This window comes from Zosterops lateralis (genome assembly GCF_965231275.1).
Source record: "Zosterops lateralis genome assembly, chromosome: 16".
Taxonomy (NCBI): Eukaryota; Metazoa; Chordata; class Aves; order Passeriformes; family Zosteropidae; genus Zosterops; species Zosterops lateralis.
The window spans coordinates 322,487-341,497 of record NC_139776.1 but is presented as its reverse complement, the minus strand read 5'-3'; the positions used below and the strand labels follow the sequence as shown (position 1 = coordinate 341,497).

Here is a 19,011-nt window from a genome sequence, read left to right as displayed (position 1 = left end):
ATTCCTTTATATGTATGTGTGTGTGTAAGTGTAAATGTCTAGAGAGCTGGAACAATAGACTGACTCCTGAGAACCCAAATTCATTAACTTCTCAACAAATGCTTTTAGAGAGCTTCTATGTTGTCTGTACAAGTATACATGTGGACATAGGCATTTACTTCCATAATTTAGCCAGTTTCTGAACTGCAGTAAATTCAAAATATCTAGTTGGCATGCCAGAGAGAAAGCCCAACTTCTTTGGGTTTTTTTTTCAGAATGATTTTGTCATAGAATATAATTATATAAAACAGTTTTGTGAAATTTTAGTTTTTCCTGTTAAAACTCCACTTATCCTAAATGATGATCACTGGGATGGAGTAGGGAAAGCAGGAGAGCCATACTAACTAGATCCTTTAATGTTTAGCAGGTACCTTAAATCCCGTCTCATACACTCAGCACTGCATCACCACTATGGCTGCACCATCCTGGAGATGTCCAGCCCCAGAACATGGAGATCCTGATGGTAGCTTTGGCCAGCAGAATGGAGGAACAATTTGGGAAGAAAGGGGACTCAGTTTTCTGCTGAAACAGGAAGACTGGGAGATGCAGGACTCCTATTTGCACCTTTTTAACAAACTTGACATTGCAGTGAAGGAAATGAAGCAGTATGTCGTTCAGATAAATAAGTGAGTACAAAATCCTGTATGCACTGGAGAAAGAAATTCTTATAACACTGAGGCAATAACCTCCAAAAACACATTGTGCTGTTGGCCCCAGCTGTCAGCCTCTACTCCCCCCTCACTCCTGCCCTTGTGTGATGGGCCCTTACTGGTTGTGTCAGATCGACTCCTGGGCACATCCACCAGTGATTGCATTATTGTCCTTTACTTCTAAGTCTACCTGAATTTGACAGCCACTGTTTTGCTTACTATATATTCCAAAATAAGCCTGTATTTGTTGTCAAGAGCCCTTGAGAGTTTGTCTGCCATAAGGCAGCAGGTGAAGCCGAGGGGAATCTGCCCCTCTGCCCTGCTCAGGTGAGGCCCTACCTGCAGAGCTGCCTCCAGCTCAGGGGGGCCCAGCCCAGGAAGGATGTGGGGGAGAGTCCAGGGGAGGCCACAGAGATGATCTGAGGGACAGAGCAGCTCTGCTGTGAGAAAAGGCTGAGAGAATTGGGATTGTTAAGCTGGAGAAGAGGCTTTGGGGTGACCTACTTGTGGCCATCCAGTACCTGATGGGAGCCTGCAAGAAAAATGTAGAAAGGGCCTGGAGTGGCAGGACAAGGGGGAATGGCCTCAAACTGAGCATGTTCAGATCAGATGTTGGGTAGTGGTCTATGTAAAGTGCTCACAAAGTTAGCTCTGATTTCACATAGCTGCATTTAGCCTTAGTCATGGCAGTTCATTTGTGGGACTGAGAGCTCTGTGTTGTCCTTCTGCAGACTCCTGTCCACCATAACAGAACCTACAGAAGCTGGTGCCTGTGAGCCACCATCTACTGAAGAGACACCCTCACCTTCACTGGGAACAGAAGAGAGTGATCCTGACAAAGCTGAGCACGGTGGAATCAAGAAGGTCTGTTTCAAAGTTTCTGAGGAGGACCAGGAAGACTCTGGACACGACACAATGAGTTTCAGGGATTCCTACAGGTCAGTCAGAAGATTCTGCTTCTACCTTACCAATACAGGTTGTTTTCCAGTCAACTATCTAGTATTCACTTAGCAGAGTATTCACTTCACTTAAGTGTTCATTACATTTATTACCCTGAAGACATTCACAGCAAAAATACTTCCCCCAAAATAATGTCAAAATACTAAAGCTTTTAGAAAACTGAATAAAATTAAATAAATAGGTCTAGTGTGACTTTCTGTATCCTGTAGCCAGAAACTACAGAAGTCCAGACTGCAGAATTCTCAGACTGCTTGGTCTTATAATAGCCAGTATTAACATCTGGTTCTGCAGCCAATTTTCCTGAGAAACAGAAATAAACATTGAGTTTTTTATTTTTAATGGGCCTTTGAAACCACAAAGGGAAATGTTTATTCAGGTGTCTCAAAATCTTTTTGGGACACGACTGACTGCTGGTTCTCCAGGAATATTTGCTACTGAAGGAAATCTCACTCCCAATTCTCTGTATTTTGGGGGGAAACATTTGGAAACTCAGCTTCAGAATAGGTGGGATAACAAGTTGTGGCCACGTCCGATCACTGCAGTTTAACACCATTAAAGGCCATCTTTACATTTCTAGGAGGACCATAGAGCTGGGAGGATTCCAGGGACCTGAAGGAATGATCTGTGTCTGTAATGACCCCGCTGCAGTCCTGACGCTTTAATTGCTGTTGTTGGGCACTTGTTCCAGGAGCAAAAGGTGCCACCCGTGCAGGACTGCAGAATGGCAGGAGGAGAACAGTTTGTGTAGGGAGGGCTCTCTGGAGCCTGCACTGTCCCGTCCCTTGCTCAGGACAGGGCCAGTAACATTGGGTGCTTGGGCTCTTGTCAGTTGAATACTGATCGCCTGAAAGGGACAGCAAGGACAAAGTCAATAAAGAAATAAAACAAGTACTTGCAGTGCTAAGATCTGGAGCATCTCTGTTGTGTGAGACTCTAATCTTGGAGCTTTCTGAGTGAAACGTGCTGTATTTTTTCACTGTTAATAGGGTATCCCTGTAGTTTAAATTTCTGTAATTGAGGCTAATTTATTCTGGGCTACAAAGTGGCAGCACAAACAGTTTCTCTGGGTTTGTCACTTGTTCCAGAATTCCACATGTAAATTTGAGAAACATTATTCTGTGTTCTCTTTATTAGACAGAGAATTAAGCATATATTACAGATAATAGTTACTTGAGGGGGAATGTGGTTTTATGAGTTTTGATTTAAAAGAGCATTGATTAGCTACAAACCCAGCCAAATAGCAGATAAGAAAATACCTTGTTTGCAATAGCCATACTTCTTTTTCTGGGATCATTTGTAGGTGTAATTTATAAGGGTTTGGACTGCCAAGTAGTTGCCATAAGAATTAATCTTCCTGAGGAAAAAAATCCAGATTTTTTTTAATACTAGATTTAAGAAAGGACAGCAAAGAACCATTTAGGGTTCTTTCAGTTGCTCTGGTATTTTTTCTCTTGTATCAGTGAAAAAGAGGCAGAGATCAGAGGTCATTACATCAGAGGCAGAGACACTGGAGAACTTTTTAAGCTTTGTTTTGGGCTTGTGCCATTTAAGACACTGTCATTGTCACTTCACTGGAAGGGGACAGCCTGAGATCCATAGTCTTTTTGATTACTTTTAGTAAGAACAGTTAAAGTGAACTTTAAAGAGCAGAGATTTACTTTAGAATGTTCCAGGTGTGCACAAGCCAAGACTCTTGTGGAGCTGACTGTTGTGACTTCTCTGCCTCATTACAGGATCTGCAGTGACTGATTCTTCAGTGGCTTAGATTCCCTAAATTTTCTCTCCCACCTCCACTATCTGTGCTCCTGCAGCCTCCCTATATGCTGGATTTGGATGCTCTAATAACCTGAGAATTGGTAGCAAATGTTTAGCAGAAATGTCTGTTTTCATTATTTACTGAGCAGGGTGATGTATTAAGCATTCAGTGTTAACTGCAAACAGAAGAAGACATCCTGTGGAGGAGTCCTCACTTAATGGCTGTTCTGCCTGTCCTTAGTTAGTGCCATTTCATTCTCGAGCTGACAAAGGCCGAGGAGCAGTGTGGTGCCTGGCTGTGGGGCAGCCCTTGCTCAGTGCTCTCTGTGCTCTCCTTTGCAGTGAGTGTAACAGTAACCGGGACTCGGTGCTGTCCTACACCAGCGTGCGCAGCAACAGCTCCTACCTGGGCAGCGACGAGATGGGCTCAGGTGAGTGTGTGCACAGCCAGTGTGTGCACAGCCAGGGGCACCCTGCTCTGCCCAGCCCCTCTGCTGCACCGACACCTCCCTGGCTGCTTAGAACACTTGATTAGTGAATTTGCACCAGTGGTCTCTTCAAAACTAATCACAAGAACAGAAAGATACAGGTTTGCTTTTTTTCTAATAAACCACAGTAAATTTGGAACATGGGAGGGAGGTATTAGGCAGGGATAAGTTTCTTTAGCTATTGAATACTTGCATTATAGGAAAATAATTAGTATTTTGATCTAAGAATTGGAGACAAAGCAGCAATCATTACTTACTTCACACCAGTGTGAAGGTGTGCCCATGCTTCATCACAGATCATATTTGTAAGCTAAAAGCTTTTAATTTCTCCTGTACTAGGAGATGAGCTTCCTAATGATATGAGGATACCTTTAGACAAGCAAGATAAACTTCATGGCTGTTTGGAACACCTTTTTAACCAGGTATGTAAAGCATTATGCTTACACGGAATTGCTTTCTCTTTATCAATCAAGAAATTGGAAGTACTAAATTGTGTTATGAAATAATAGTTTGAGGAAGGCATACTATCAAGATTTTGGGGTACACTGTAAGCAAGTACATTGTACGACAATTTGATTAATCACTTTTGTCTGCATTATTAAAGTTGCCTTGTGATTTAAGCAAGGCTGACTTGCCCTACCTAAGGCATGAGACTAAGGGAAAAAAAGCTTTTAGGGAAAAAAAGGACAAATTTCTAATACTTTTTTGATGTAAAAGGATTACATTTGCAGATTGCAGGAGGTTCTCACAAGTTTAGTGTGCAGACGTGTTTATGATGTGTAACCCTGGAGAGTTGTTTGCTGTTGTCTTACCTCACCAGCACATAGATCATGGTTGTGCAAAATGCTGTTATTTAATGTGAGAGGCTCTTGAGGCCAGTTTGTGGCTACAAAGTCTGACTGCTGTGTGTCAGTCATTCCAAAATAAAACTGTGTGAGAGCTTCAGCAGTTTACCACAAGAGTTCTGTTCAGATTTTCTTCTGCAAGTCTAATTGACACTGATCAATAATGTTCCAATTGTAGGTTGATGCAATCAATGCACTTCTCAAAGGACCAGGAATAAATAAGGCCTTTGAGGAAACCAAGCACTTTCCCATGGACCACAGTTTGCAAGGTAAAGAAATAGACTGACTGTATTTAATAATGTCATTTCCAAGACGTAAGAGCTTAACATGAAAGCAGATGTGCTATGGCCAGAGTTCCTTAACTCTGCCGTCTACCCAGTCATGCATTAGTACCATGTCTGACCATTGAAATTTTCTATCTCTAAGAGGTCATTTTCATGGGAATTCCTCCTGAAACACACAGAAGCCTCTGATGTTCCGTGATGTTCAGTTCTTGCAGCTCTTTCACAAGTTTCCAAATCCCCACTTTAATGTGAACATATTTGAAAAGGTACAAAGTAGGGATAGTCACATTGAAGGTGAAGGAGTGCTCTGATAAGCTGATGAGTGACTGAGCACTGGAGATCCAAGGCACCAAAGGTTCTGCCTCAATTTGTTGAATGACTTTGCTTTTCTTCAGATGGATGATTGCCCGAGTAAACTCATCCTCGCATAACACCCATTTTGAAAACTGGTTCCCATAGAGAGCAAACAGATGATACCATGTTTTCATTTTCCTCAGGGAGCATGATGACTCTTTGATCTTAATGGTTTTGGGGCTCAGGATGTGGTTTATTTTCTGACTGAAATACACAGAATTTTATTTTCTAAATATTTGCTGCATTTCCTTTTGCAAGGAAGGAATATTTCACATTTCCTTTTGAAAACTGAACTATTCCCTACTACTCCTGCTGTACCTCAGGTGCTGTAGGAGGTGAGAGCTCCAACCTCTCACAGGCTCTGGTTTTTAGTTATGGTGGCGAACTCCAGAACTAGAGATCTTTTCCTGCTTTTTTTTCTTGACTCCAGAAATAACTCCTGTGAAGTTCTGTTATATGTACTCATCTCTATGAACACACTGACATTTGTGTAGAGTATTAGCCTTTCCATGCACTGTTGGAATCAAGTGAAGAAATAACAGATGTTTCTTTTATTTTGCTTAAACAGAATCTCATTTATTAAAAGTAGATTAATTACCCTGAGAGAGTCTTTTAGCTAACTGATCACACTGAGGAACAGACAAGCCCTGTTTACACTCAGCTGGAATCCTGGACCACAGTGTCTGTTTAATAGACACCTTTTTGTGATGGATGGACACTGGAATGCTCTCCTGGTCCTGTCCAGTTATTTGCATAATTTTTTTTGTTTCTCTGTCTGCTTATGCACTTCATCACCAACAGTGGGGTGTATGACTTAACTACATAGCTAAGTCATGGATAATAAATTTTTTACTCTATAATTAAATAGGTAGCTTTCATCAGGTGAAAGAAAGCAGAGCATTTCAGAACTTCCCATCACTAGGGGATGTGACAGCTGCAGCCAAAAAGTTGATCTTATTCTCTGGATCTGCCTGGTACAGCTGCCTGCAGGTCATCAAAGGCAGAGGAGGCAGGGGTTCTTTGTCCAGTGAATGGGGCAGAGCTCCCTGCACTGTGCATGTCAACCAGGCCCACAATCCTGAAAGCAATGCAGGGAGACTTCTGATAACGAGACTGTGGGAATAGTTTTTTGACCTCTATATTGTTTCTGTTTAGGGACCTTTTGAATTCCCAATTCCTGCTATTGGTTCTCTATCTCTGCTTTCATCTGCATTCACATTATGACTCTTAAGCCACTCTTAGTTACATGCCATTTCCTAAATGGCTAACACACTCCACATTTTCTAGAATTTAAACAGAAGGAAGAAACCACAGTTAGGTGCCGGAATAATATTCAAGCCAGCATTCAGGAAGATCCATGGAACCTTCCACTGCGCATCAAGAACCTTGTTGACATCATACAGAAACATGTGGAAGGTCTGTAAACAAGGAAATGTTTGTTACTAGCCTCAGGGAGAAGAGATCTTAATCAAATCTAGCAGTTGACTTCAAAATTTTAACTCATTTTGTAATAAGGCTGTTGTAGGCTCTAGAGAGGACCAGGTAGAGCATATTATTGTTTGTAGACTCTTGTTGCTTTATGGTAAAATTGCAGCAATTTCAAAGAACTTTTCCCCCCTTGCTTTATTTCATCATCCCACTCAGATTGATGTCAGACTGATATATCTCCCTGTGCTTTTTAAACTCTTTTAGAAAATAGAAGAGAGAAATGCTTGGCATATTCCAAACTGTGAAGTGAATGCTAATCAGATACTACAACATCCTAAACCACTTTAGTCTTGTTGAACTGGAACAGGAGATGAAACTGATGTTTACAAATCAGTGTGAAGCACTGGATAGAAAGCACCTCTTTAGGGCTTCATCTGCAAATGCAGTTTGTTTCCAGTAATTCATGGTAGTTAACAGAGCACATGTAGCCAGTAAAATTCTTTGCTTTACACTTAGTTTTTTTCAGTCATGAACATGTCTGTGCAAGTGAGGGCTACCATAATAAACAGACATGGCCATGGAGGTGCCAGGGGTTTGGGGGGAAATGAGGAATCTGTCAACCAGCTGCAATCACATCTACCTTGGTATTATGCTGACTACAGCATTTCTTTTCTTCACTCTTTTAGATGGGAAGAATCAGCTGCTTTTGGCCTTGTTAAAATGCACAGGTAAGGAGTTTTCATTTTTTACAAAACAACATACCCAAGAAGTCCCTAAGACAGGGTTTTTCTGTCTTCATTTTTTTCCTTTGTACAACCCTCCTTCCCAGATGGAAGAGAACCCTCCTTCCCTTTATTCCTTCCTGCTGTGGTGAGAACTGCAGCAAAAATGAGATCTATTGCAAAACTTTTTTGAGCCCGTGGATTCTGTCATTGTTCCAAACAGAGCAGAAATTACAGCCAAGAACAGACAAACACCTTAAATGTGCAAGGGGAACCCAATATGCTGGGGACATCAGGAACCTGTTACCACACACCAAACAAACACTGTGCTTGCAGAGCAAGGGACAGGTCTTTACAGGAAGCCTGGGCACAGTCTTTTTTACCTGTGGCACTTACTTGGTGTCCTTTTGTTTGAAAATTATGTAATACATAACTGGAAATTGGTGTTTCACTGTGCCACACTTGATTCATAGAACGAAGATTAGAGATTTGTATGGCTGTAACTTATCTCTCAGCTCCTGCCAGGGCTGGTCTGTGAGTCAGTCCAAACCAAGCTGTGTGCCAGTCAACTGATCATAAAGGCTGGGTTTTAATAGCATATAGAATGTTCCCCAAAGTGTCTCTCTATGTGTGCCCCATCTCCTGCAGCATTTCCATGAACATCCACTGAAAAGGATGGTTGCCCTTAAGCTGAGAATATGGCCCAGGGCCTGGAGTGTGTTAGTCAGTCTATTGTGTTCAGTGCTTATAAAAATAATCCAGACCCTTCAAAGCCTCTGGCTGATGTCTTCAGCTTCTTTCCCTAGGGAACAGTGCCTTGCCAGTGAGAGGCTGCTGCAGCAGTGCAGAGCCTGCTGGAGATGCTGGGGGCACCTGGGAACTAACTCTTTACTTATTCATGTGCCTCCCTGGCCTGCATTCCCCTGAAGCATGACAAGATTGATTTGACCAGCATGTGGCTGCCTGGCAGGAACACTGGAAGCAAATGTCATGCAGGGGAAATTCTCCCAAGAAACAAACCAATTGATACCATATGGATGGGCCCAGTTAATGCATTAGGCATATGGGAAGCCCGCAAGATACAGATGGATGGGCCAAGATTAATCTCTAATAGCCCAGGGGAAAAGTAATGGCAGAGACCTTCTTTCAATAATTCTCTTGCTCCTGTAAACATAAAAAGAAAGGAATCCGTCCAGGTATGGCTGTAACTAAGGAGTTAGCTACTTTCCAGTGGTTAGTTTCTTTCCAGTCAGAAGGAGCACGCAGATCACAGAGGGAGTAAGGAGCAGTCAACTGGACTAGAAAATTTCACAACATGCCCGTGTGCCAGCTGGGGTGTCTCAATCCACCCAGGGCACACAACAAGGAGAGGGTATTGGGGAAGTCAGTGCAAAGCTGCAGCAGAAGCTGAACATGGTGTGCACGCACACACACACACACACACACACACACACACACTTCTTTGCTGGCAGTGAGAAGGAACATGAGTATATTCATGACTTCTTTATGTTCCTCTCCCCTTCTCTGACAGATACTGAGCTACAGCTGAGACGTGATTCCATCTTCTGTCAGTCTCTTGTGGCTGCTATTTGCACCTTTTCAGAGCAGTTACTGGCTGCTCTCAACTACCGGTACAACAACAATGGGGAATATGAAGAGAGCAGCAGAGATGCCAGCAGAAAATGGCTGGAACAGATAGCAGCCACTGGAGTTTTAGTGAACTACCAGTCTCTTCTCTCCCCCGCCGTGGTAAGATGAAGAATTGTGGTATTCTTGGGTCTGCTCACATTTGCCTGTGTGATTCTGTGCCACTCAGCACAGCCAGAGCTGTTGAACCTCTTGCCTGCATTCCAGCAGCGTATTCAGACTCTCACTGCTGCAGACTCTGGAGATTTCCAGAGCTGACAACCAAGTGCCATATTCCTTATCCGGTCATATTCACCTCTTCACAAATGCTGGAGCTGTTGTCACACTGGAACACTGTAGATAACAGTCAGGCTTCTCTTTTGGAGCAATGCTGCTGAGTTTGGAGAGGTTTTAGTGCCTAGCTGTTGGTGGCATGAGTATCCCCTGCCATCCCCTGGTGAGGACATGCATCTCTCAAATGGGTGAGGAAGTTCTGAGTATTGCAGGAGTTCAGGCAAACAGATCAAGTGCAGTCTCTCTCTCAGGTTTGTGGTGCTGGGGCACCATGTCTAAGGAGAGGAGCTGAGCTTGCATAGTTCCTCTGCACCTAAAGAACAAGTGAGCCACAGCTACAAGACATCAGCTGCTGCAACTCTAAAAATGCTAAGAAAAGAGGCATAAACCAGACAAGTAGCTCTGACATTACAGAGAAGGGAGGTTCTTTTGTCTACTTTGTAGACATTGTAGATTGAGTGTGGAGATTTTTTATAAAATACAATCCAAATTATCTACGCATGTAACTGCCATTTGTTTGCATTGCATAGAATGTATCAGTATTCATCTTGCAATAACTGATCAGCTGTTCTTCAACTTTGTAGTATAAAGTTTGGAGGAAGAGATCCCTTCAGACTTACTCAGTTCTTAAACCACTCTATTCATGAATCACATCAAATGACATCTAAGCAAAGGATGGTTAAAAAGCTGTTAGTGATTTCCTGTCTGAGATGGAGCTAATGGGAAGCTCTGCACTCTGCTTTAGGTTTCCTGAACCAAAACATGCCCATAACAACCTTCCTGTACGTTCCTGTCACTCATCTTCTGGTAGACAATAACCTATTTGTGTCTGTGGCCTTGCTCTACAGAAGGAGGAGCGCATCATGCTGGAAGACATCCAGGTCACTCTGGCTGAAATAGACAAAGTTGCCTTTTTTTTCAAGCAGCTGGATGAAGGTCTTGTAGCAAGTGAGTATTCTCTGTTCCTTTGAGGCACTTTTTTTTGGTATGTTCTGTGGATTAGTATCCTCTATGATTATAAATCTAAGAGACCATGTCACGCCTGGAGAGCACCGGGCAGCTTCCCTGAAGCATTGCTGTATTCCCTCAGCCTTCCCTGCAGGCACACAGCCCCTCAAGCAGGACTGACAGCACGGAATGGTGGGCTGTGTTCTGTGGCCTGTGCCAGTGGGATAAGCTGTGGTTCCGTGCTGGGGGAGGAGATGTGACAGAGAATTAGCACCACGCTCCCTCTGGTCAATTCCCAGCTTTTCCCTGCCCAGTGTCTCACCCTGCCAGATCTCTCTCTTCATGTCTATGAAATGCCAGGAAACAACATGGGATTCTAATTATTAACCATATTTACTGTATTTGGATCAAACATACTAAGTCACACTATGATCTTTCAAGTATAAGATTTCAGAGCTTGCATTCTCTCCATAAAGGCTATCCCTTATTCACCTTATGCTGGACAGTGTGATATGTTGTTATGTCATTGAACAAACTCAGCAGTGGTTTCTCCTGTGTGGTAAAGCAGCAAGTGTTTTATCTTTATTTCTCCAGATACTCATGTCTTCTACCACATTGAAGGAAGTCGTCAGGCCTTGAAGGTTATCTTTTATCTTGACAGCTACTACTTCTCCAAACTGCCTGCTCGGTTTCAGAACGGGGGAACGTTGAAACTGCACACAGTGCTCTTCACAAAAGGTGACTATAAAAAGCTTTCTTGAGAAAAACAAGCTAACTACTGATTTCTAAAGATTTAAAATAATGAATGACCATGAAGCAGCTGAGACCTATAGACTCACTTAGGAAGTAGATATTTCTATTTTAGAAATGCTAGACTTTAGAATTAGACACAGTCATGAGAACAAGATCTGCTGCTTTTGGGCTTTTTTATGCCTCAGCCATCGAGCCATGATACTGGACTACAGGGATAGTTGGCTGTAGTGTAGGATCAGGAGATGTACCCAGGCTACAGAGAAGTGTTTCAAAAAGCCAACACCGTGACAGAACTGTCTGGGCTAGAAATCAACTTGGTATATTCACACCAGAATACAAGACAGGACATTCCTTTCAAGGGACCATTAATGGGGAGTAATTGCTGTCACACAGAACTGCCTTCTGTGAAGCTCACCTCTGTGATACTACACTGTACTCCCGTACTGGGAAAAGCACTAGAGAGTAATAGAATCAGCCTTTACCTGATCCAACAGTCATCTGCTGAGCAGTGAGATGATACAGAGATAAATAAATGAATTTTAAAAAACCACTAATAACACAGCTTTAGTAAAGTGTTTTCTTCTTCAGCTCTGGAGAGTACAGAGGGGCAATCACAACCAGCTGGTTCATCTCTAGAAGAACTCCCACAGCAAATTAATGCCATTTCACTTGAAAAAGTGCAGCAATACTACCGTAAACTCAGGTATTTTGTACTTCTGCCTTGCCTTAAAAAACATTGAAAATTTCAGAGCACGCCTTGCTAAGGGCCTTAAAATTTAATGAAAAAGATGTTTCGTTCCTGATGTAGTTTTTGCACAAACAGGATTTTTGGAGATCTTCATTGTGTGGGAAACTTGGTAATTTTCTTCCAATAGTTTAACCCATTCAGGAGGAATGTCAATTTTACCTCAGAACTTTGTGCAGAGATAGAATTGTATTTTTCTAAATGAGGATTTGGAATATGTTAGTACAGACTCTGTACATTACTGCAATCCCAATGGTTCAATAAGGAAGCAGATCTTCAAATGCAAGTGGGACAAACCCAACTAATGTAGTATCTGCTGGCCTTTTTGCAGGACATTTTACCTAGAGAGGTCAAACTTGCCCACTGATTCCAATACTACTGCAGTGAAGATTGACCAGGTATTGTTTCTGCATTTATTTCTGCAATAAATTCTCTTATAAAAGTATTATTTCTACATCTCTAGAATCTCCAGTTGTGAGATACCTGTATGGCAGATCTATACAAACCTAAACAGCATTTAAAAATATTCCCAAACTTAAAAGGAATTTCTCTGAGGCTTGGCTACAGTTCTTTTGTTGAGAAGAAAATGTGCAGAACCCGGGTAGACATAAACCTCCTTCGCTGCAGCACTAAGGAGACTCTGTGTGACCCTGCCTGCCCTTGCCAAACACAGTGTCTGATGCCAGAGAGAACACAGATGCATGAAAACAAACAAATGTTCAGTTTGCAAGTCACACTTTGTTCACTCTTTGCTGAGAGAAAAGAAAATAATGCTGCCCTGCATCTCAGGTATAGGCAGTCTGTCTAACTGGGCAGGAGACATGTGGATACGTGTGTGTAAAGCATTAAAATGCTACTGCAGGGAACATCCTTGCAATTGTAATACACATTGTAAATAATCTGTGTGATTTGCGATAAAAAATTGTCCCAAGCCTAATTTTATTTTCCACTTCCAAAGTTCATATATATTGTAAACATTTGTTAGTGTGTGGCAGTTACTCTGGTGCAGGATACCGTGCACGGCCAATAGGATAAAGACCTGTAAATATCCTTATCACTTGAAGGTGTTAATATGCTACTGATTATTTTTGTATTGCTTTATTTAGCTCATTCGTCCTATCAATGCAATGGATGAGCTTTGCAGGCTGCTGAAGTCTTTCATCAGTCCAAAGGCAGTGCAGTCAGGGTGTTCCAGCAGTGCCCCATCGGGAGCTGGCCTGCTGCCCATCTCCTCTGAGCTCTGCTACCGCCTGGGGGCCTGTCAGATCACCATGTGCGCCACTGGCATGCAGAGGTGAGTGAGGGCTAAACTGCCGCTACTGCTCTCATGGCAACTCCTGTCCTTTCTGCACATGGGAGCCTATTCAAAGCAAAATAAGGTCAGCTTCAAGGGAATGTAAAAAGGACCTAAATCTGCTGATGTCTTTACTTCAGAGTAGGCTGTAACTTTTAATTCTTTTGTTAATAACATTGACACAAAAGATTTTGTGTTTCAGTTCATCATCCAATGCAACTGGCCAAGTGATCTCATTGCATAGAACTTGCAGTCAGCATTGTCTTCAGTCTGAAGACACACTGAAAATGTAGGAAGTTGCTCAAAAATAGCTTTAGGATCTTGGTATGTGCACACATTGATTTTGAAACACACCACTGTTCTGCCAGTGTCTCAAAAGAAAAGATAAATTTGTGAATCCCTTTAAAATGAATCAATGCAGAAGAGCAGTGACAAACAGCCTTGTAGTAATGATGCTGGAGACTCAAAAAATTGCAGTATCCAGGTGCAACAAGACTGAGGTCGTTTAATAGTTTTTTATGTAAGAAAATCTAAAAAAAGTAAATAAAAGCAAATAGCTAACAGAAGCAACATGTAACTGTTAAGTGTCCTGCACATGCCTGTTTATACTTTTTAAGCCGTGATCTGTGGTTCCCTGGTTCAGGAGTACGCTGAGCGTGTCCCTGGAGCAAGCAGCCATCCTGGCCCGCAGCCACGGGCTCCTGCCCAAGTGTATCATGCAAGCCACAGACATCATGAGGAAGCAGGTGAGTGTCTGCAGGTGTCTGCTGCCTGCACCCCCAGGGACATCACGGTGCAAACACGGGCTTCTTCTGGTGTGCACGGTGCTTTGTGCACTGCAAACCTACATATATATCCCAGCTCCCACTACTGGCTGGATGGCTACACCTGTGTGTGACTGGAACAAGTTCACTTTTGCATGTCAGCCCCTACAGCAATTCTCATCTGTGCTTCAGTGTGTATTGTGTGTGCCTTGATGGTTAGAAAAGAGAGAATGTGCAGCATATATAAGACAATTTCTGTACAGAAAAAAACCCAAGTCTCAATCACAGCATTAAAATAGCAGAAATTACCTAGTGCTAGGCAGCAGTGCTTGTAGAGTGCTTGGGGTGTAATTTATCTTTTAAGTAAACACAGATGATAATTGTATCCACCCAATGGATTCCAAATCTTTTAGAAGTAGTTAATGGATTCTCAAATAGGAACCATACTCCCATTGTATTTTTTCCTAAGGATTGTTTGTTTTATCAATACTCTCAGTACCATAAATTCTATTTCCACAGGGACCAAGGGTTGAAATCTCTGCCAAGAATCTGAAAGTGATGGACCAAATGCCACAGCATGCACCTCGGTAGGTTATTATGTATTATACATTTTCTCTGAGTGCTGATTTTGTTTCTGTAACAATTGTGGAGTTCCTGCTATAACCAAAGATGATCTTAATAGCAATACTGGGGGAAAAAAAAAAGAAAAAAAGAAAAAAAAATCATTCTTTTTTCTCCCTGTACTAAACTAAGTATATGCTGTAAGTGTATGCTAAGTATATGCTGTGCACTGCAGGCTCTACAGGTTGTGCCAGCCGCCCGCAGAGGGGGATTTGTAGGAGCTGGAGGCAGCTCTGGCAGCCCCACAGGAGCCCTGGGCCCCGAGGAGCCCCGGCCGAGGACCTGCGGACTGACCCCGGGGTGCTGCTGTGCTCTGCAGGACCGGGACCTGCTGGCCCTGGCGTCACGGATCTGCTCTGAACTCCTGGAGCCCGTGCAGGATCCATGTATTTCCCTGACTTCTTGAAGAAATTCTTGAAACAAACACCACAGGCAAGAATGGATGCTGCTGCCATCCGCCAGAGGCCTGGAAAATGACGATGATTCTTCAAGAAAGCACAGTTCTCCTGGTGACTTTTTTGTCCAACCAACAGAAAGTTGTGGACTTCAAGAAATTCAGAAATCGGTTGGTTGAAATTCCTGCTGGACACGCCTCTCTCTCCCTGTACTGCCGCTGGCACACTTTTAACTGCCAGCAGGTTTTTGGTCAATGTCCTCTAGCATAGTTTCATAAACTCCTTTTTTTCATTAAATGACCTGCACTTTTGAGCAAAGAACAGCACAATCTATGGTTTATTCAAATAGGAACATAAAGAATTTCTTCTGGACTAATTTTCCACTTCAGCCCAGTGAGAGAATCTCTCTATGCTGCAGAGTATACATTCCCTAATACTTCTTATCATTACTTCATTTTACTTACTGTAGCTTTCAGGTTTTTGATTAACTCTTTTTACTAATGCCCCGTGATTATGTATTCTGGAATACAGCGCTAGTGAAGAGCAGCGTAGGATTTTTAAGAAAACATTACAAAGAAAAAATACAGTCTTATAATCTGATTATTTGAGCAGATGTAGTTTTTAAAACAGGTCAGAAGAACTATACTTATTTATGTGGAGTGGAATAATACGTGTTTTCGATCATGTTATTATATGTACAAGATTAAAATATATATTGTTTAAAATGGGACCAATATACTGGCAGTTACACAGCTACTCCCAGTTTACTGAAAAAAATCTACTTTATTTAAAATCTTCAATATTTAAGTAGCCTTTAATACAGTTATTAAGATGTATTAGGGATGCTTTTAAGTTAAAAGAAAAAAGGAATCCTGTATATAATGTTCTTTATTTTTTCTTGTTTGAAAAATGGTTCTCCATTCTGTCAGTATTACCCTAAGCACTGTAGTTTTTTCCAAATTACTGGCTGAAACTAATCAAAGCATGTCAGCAGTCTCAGGACAGAAATAATGTTCTTTTTGGAGTGAGTGCCTTAACATGACCAACCCTCCCTAACATGGCAGGTGTACAAGAAACTCCCCATTCCTGTTCCTCCACAGCCTCCTTTAAACCAGCTCCCAGTCAGGAAACCTATGAGTGCTTTGCAGTAATGTATATTTTAGAAAATAAAGGTTTGGGGGTTGTATTTGTGTTGTTGTTTGTTTTTTAGTGGGCTTAATTTTATTTTATTAACATCCAAAGCAAGTCAATAATTAAAACTGGATGTTTTCATTTGGACATGAAGGCCTCTTTAATTTTTCTAATCTTCTCTTGAACACAAAACTGTTCATGGCAAGTTGGGGGATGCAGTTTGTTCTGAATCTTGTTTCTTAATTTTTTAATATTTGTTTTCTTCTCTCACAGATGGAAATAATTTTGGGGGAGGAACTCGTTTTTGATTTTATCTTTTTTTTTTTTTTTTTTTTTTTTTTTAATTTCTGACTTTTAACTGTTTCCTCTGATCTACAGCAACATGTTTCAGGGAACTAGGACAGCCCATGCTCTGCCAGCTTTGGGATATAGGTTTGGTGCTGCGTGTCTGTTCTGGACTGCAACCAGATGAGCAGATCTCTATTCCAATGCACTTTTTGTTAATTTTGGAAACGTTACTCTTAGCATTTGCTATCTGAAGAAAAAATGGATGTTTCTTCACTGAATCCTCAATTTCAAATGTACTACAAGAAGCGCAGGAGCAGCCCCAAGTAAAAAGGAACCCCCTGGGTGAGCCCTGCTGTGTCCCTGGCAGGTGTGCTCCACAGAACACCTGGGCAGCCTCTGGACAGGAGACAGGCAGAGAAGGGTGTCCAAGGGCATTTACACTGTGCACTGTTTTACACTGAAATGTATGTGTTATTCTCACTGAAAACCTGAGAGACATTTTTATTATTAAAAGTTGGTTTATATTATAAGGAAAGAAGGTTGATCTTATTTTCTGTCACACCCTTTAGTTCCTTCGCCCTGCATTCTGTTGAGCAGTTTTAAGTTCTGATATACTTGTATGGCATGGGGAGCAGTCAGAAGTTTAAATGGTAAGGGTTTGATTTCAGCTCAAACTGGCAGGGTAGAGCTGAACTCCTCCTGTTTGTGCAGTCTCCTAAAGCTCTGGGGGAGACTGAAATAAACACACAGACTCCTGTAAGAAAAACTGGTTTGATCCTGTAAAATTGTGGGGTTTGAACCAGTGCTGGGAACTAACAGGTTCAAGTGAAAAAAGAAAAGGACAATGCACAAACCAACCTGGAAGCAGAGAGATTAGGTCTGCAGAATTTCCAGGGCTAAAAGCAAAGAATCAGGCCTGGCACAGCAGAACAAGGGCAGATTTTGTAGATTTGGAACATCTGATACAGGGGAAGTGTGGAAAATGTGGAAAACAGTCAGGATGGAGAACATGGGCACTACAGCAGCTTGATAATGAGGTGGGTGGGGTTGGGTGGCAGCTGAAAATGGAATTCCTTGTGTATGTGTCTCATAACTGAGTTTGCTGAACCTTTTCATTAACCACTGAAGCACAGATATTGGCAGGCTGGGGTGATGCTGATTTGGGAGACACTAATTTTGGTACATACCCAAAAAACACAATGAAGGTCTTTAAACGCTGAAGGGGATAAAATGGGTGGGATTAGATTTTTCCACACAAATATTAGCTCATGCCACTGAAGACTGAACAAAGTATTTTTCTATATTTCTTGTTAATTGATAATAAAAGGACCCTGTCATTGAGTTTGTCACAAGACGACGCAGAGGCAATTTGACAGAATCATGAAAATTCAGCCTGCACTAGGAAACAAATAATCAGTTATGATGGAGAAGTATTCAGGCCTCTCTGCTGAGGCCAAATAATGAAGTGAAAATGCAGTAGCTAGGTGCTGAAGAAAACAGATGACTTTGTAAGAAAATAATGAGAAAGGTAAAGACCGTTCAATCTGAACATAAAGACAGCCTGAAAGAGAAAAAGTGATCAGGGCTAAATATTGGCTGAAAGTTTTTCTTCCATCAGGCTTTGACAAAATAAAAGAAACAACTTGTCCAAAGCAAGTTGTAAAGGCTGAAGCAGTGCCTGGTGCAGCAGGAGAGCATGCAAGCTGTCTCCAGTTCTGATTAGGATGGATCCTCTGAGGAGCTAAAGGGGGACAAAGGTAAAATTGCTAAGTGTAACAAATGTTTATTGACTGTATGTAGTCAATAAAATAACAGTACTCACTCCCTTAGGTGGAGTCCTGATCCACCCCTGAGCTTACAAAGCACATGATTTGAATGAGCAAAACTGAGCAATTGAATTAGCTGCAGGAAAAAAGTGGTAAAACCCATGGGTGAAATTAAGTCACTTATTGCATAGGATGGTTATAATAATCTCACTGGGGCTTAAGATCTACTATCAGAAAAATAACTGATACATTAATGCAGTTTTTCTTAACATATCCTATAGGTCCATTCAGGGTTCAATTCTTACAAGTTACATATCAAAAAGGTAGTTCTCCAATAAAGGAATTTACATCCAAAAATCTTGCCCATTTTTGGAGGGTGTTGTTACTCCCCCGGGCGTGGGTGGGAGGGTACAGAGGGTCTAGACAGAAAACCCCCAACAAAACCAGCCCAACTGTTGTAAGGCTCTGGGTCACATCCCGAGCAGATTGCTCAGACTCTCTATCCATTTCAGACTGGATCAGGAAAAAAGCAATAACCCTCCCGATTCGTACACTGCTGAACTGATCTCAAGTGTTCTCTATCCTGCTCCAGCGTGTCTCAACAAAGCTGTTTCTCTGCTTTAGGACACACTTTCAGCTCTCTCGGCCGCTGGCAGCAGTGACAGCAGAGAGACAGTCCTGGCTGCTGTGAAGAGGAGTTACCACGACTTTTCCACTCCTCCTGGAGAAGCCAGACTGCTGCTAAATAGAGCTGCTTTCTGTGAGCTGCCAAAGCTCCCTTGGAGCTCTGCAACAACCCCTTCTGGCTGTCATGATTCACTATTTGAAAAATACTTCTCCTTGCCAAAATGACTCATTTTG

The 19,011-nt window shown here is 42.1% G+C and overlaps 1 protein-coding gene across 1 annotated transcript in view; it reads left to right on the top strand.

Moving 5' to 3' along the window:
- The window catches only part of PREX1 (phosphatidylinositol-3,4,5-trisphosphate dependent Rac exchange factor 1), a gene marked incomplete at its 5' end in the record, with an annotated part of 97,382 nt that extends 80,546 nt beyond the window's left edge, over nucleotides 1–16,836 (top strand). The window contains 16 exons of the mRNA XM_083873166.1: nucleotides 407–665; nucleotides 1,421–1,627; nucleotides 3,747–3,835; nucleotides 4,232–4,314; nucleotides 4,916–5,006; nucleotides 6,663–6,791; nucleotides 7,490–7,531; nucleotides 9,057–9,274; nucleotides 10,294–10,393; nucleotides 10,988–11,131; nucleotides 11,735–11,849; nucleotides 12,223–12,289; nucleotides 12,998–13,185; nucleotides 13,829–13,931; nucleotides 14,469–14,536; nucleotides 14,746–16,836. Of these exons, the coding sequence (XP_083729292.1) occupies nucleotides 407–665; nucleotides 1,421–1,627; nucleotides 3,747–3,835; nucleotides 4,232–4,314; nucleotides 4,916–5,006; nucleotides 6,663–6,791; nucleotides 7,490–7,531; nucleotides 9,057–9,274; nucleotides 10,294–10,393; nucleotides 10,988–11,131; nucleotides 11,735–11,849; nucleotides 12,223–12,289; nucleotides 12,998–13,185; nucleotides 13,829–13,931; nucleotides 14,469–14,536; nucleotides 14,746–14,788 (1,946 nt within the window). The 3' untranslated portion in view covers nucleotides 14,789–16,836. The remainder of the gene's footprint in view (nucleotides 1–406; nucleotides 666–1,420; nucleotides 1,628–3,746; nucleotides 3,836–4,231; nucleotides 4,315–4,915; nucleotides 5,007–6,662; nucleotides 6,792–7,489; nucleotides 7,532–9,056; nucleotides 9,275–10,293; nucleotides 10,394–10,987; nucleotides 11,132–11,734; nucleotides 11,850–12,222; nucleotides 12,290–12,997; nucleotides 13,186–13,828; nucleotides 13,932–14,468; nucleotides 14,537–14,745) is intronic.
- Nucleotides 16,837–19,011: the final 2,175 nt, after the last annotated feature.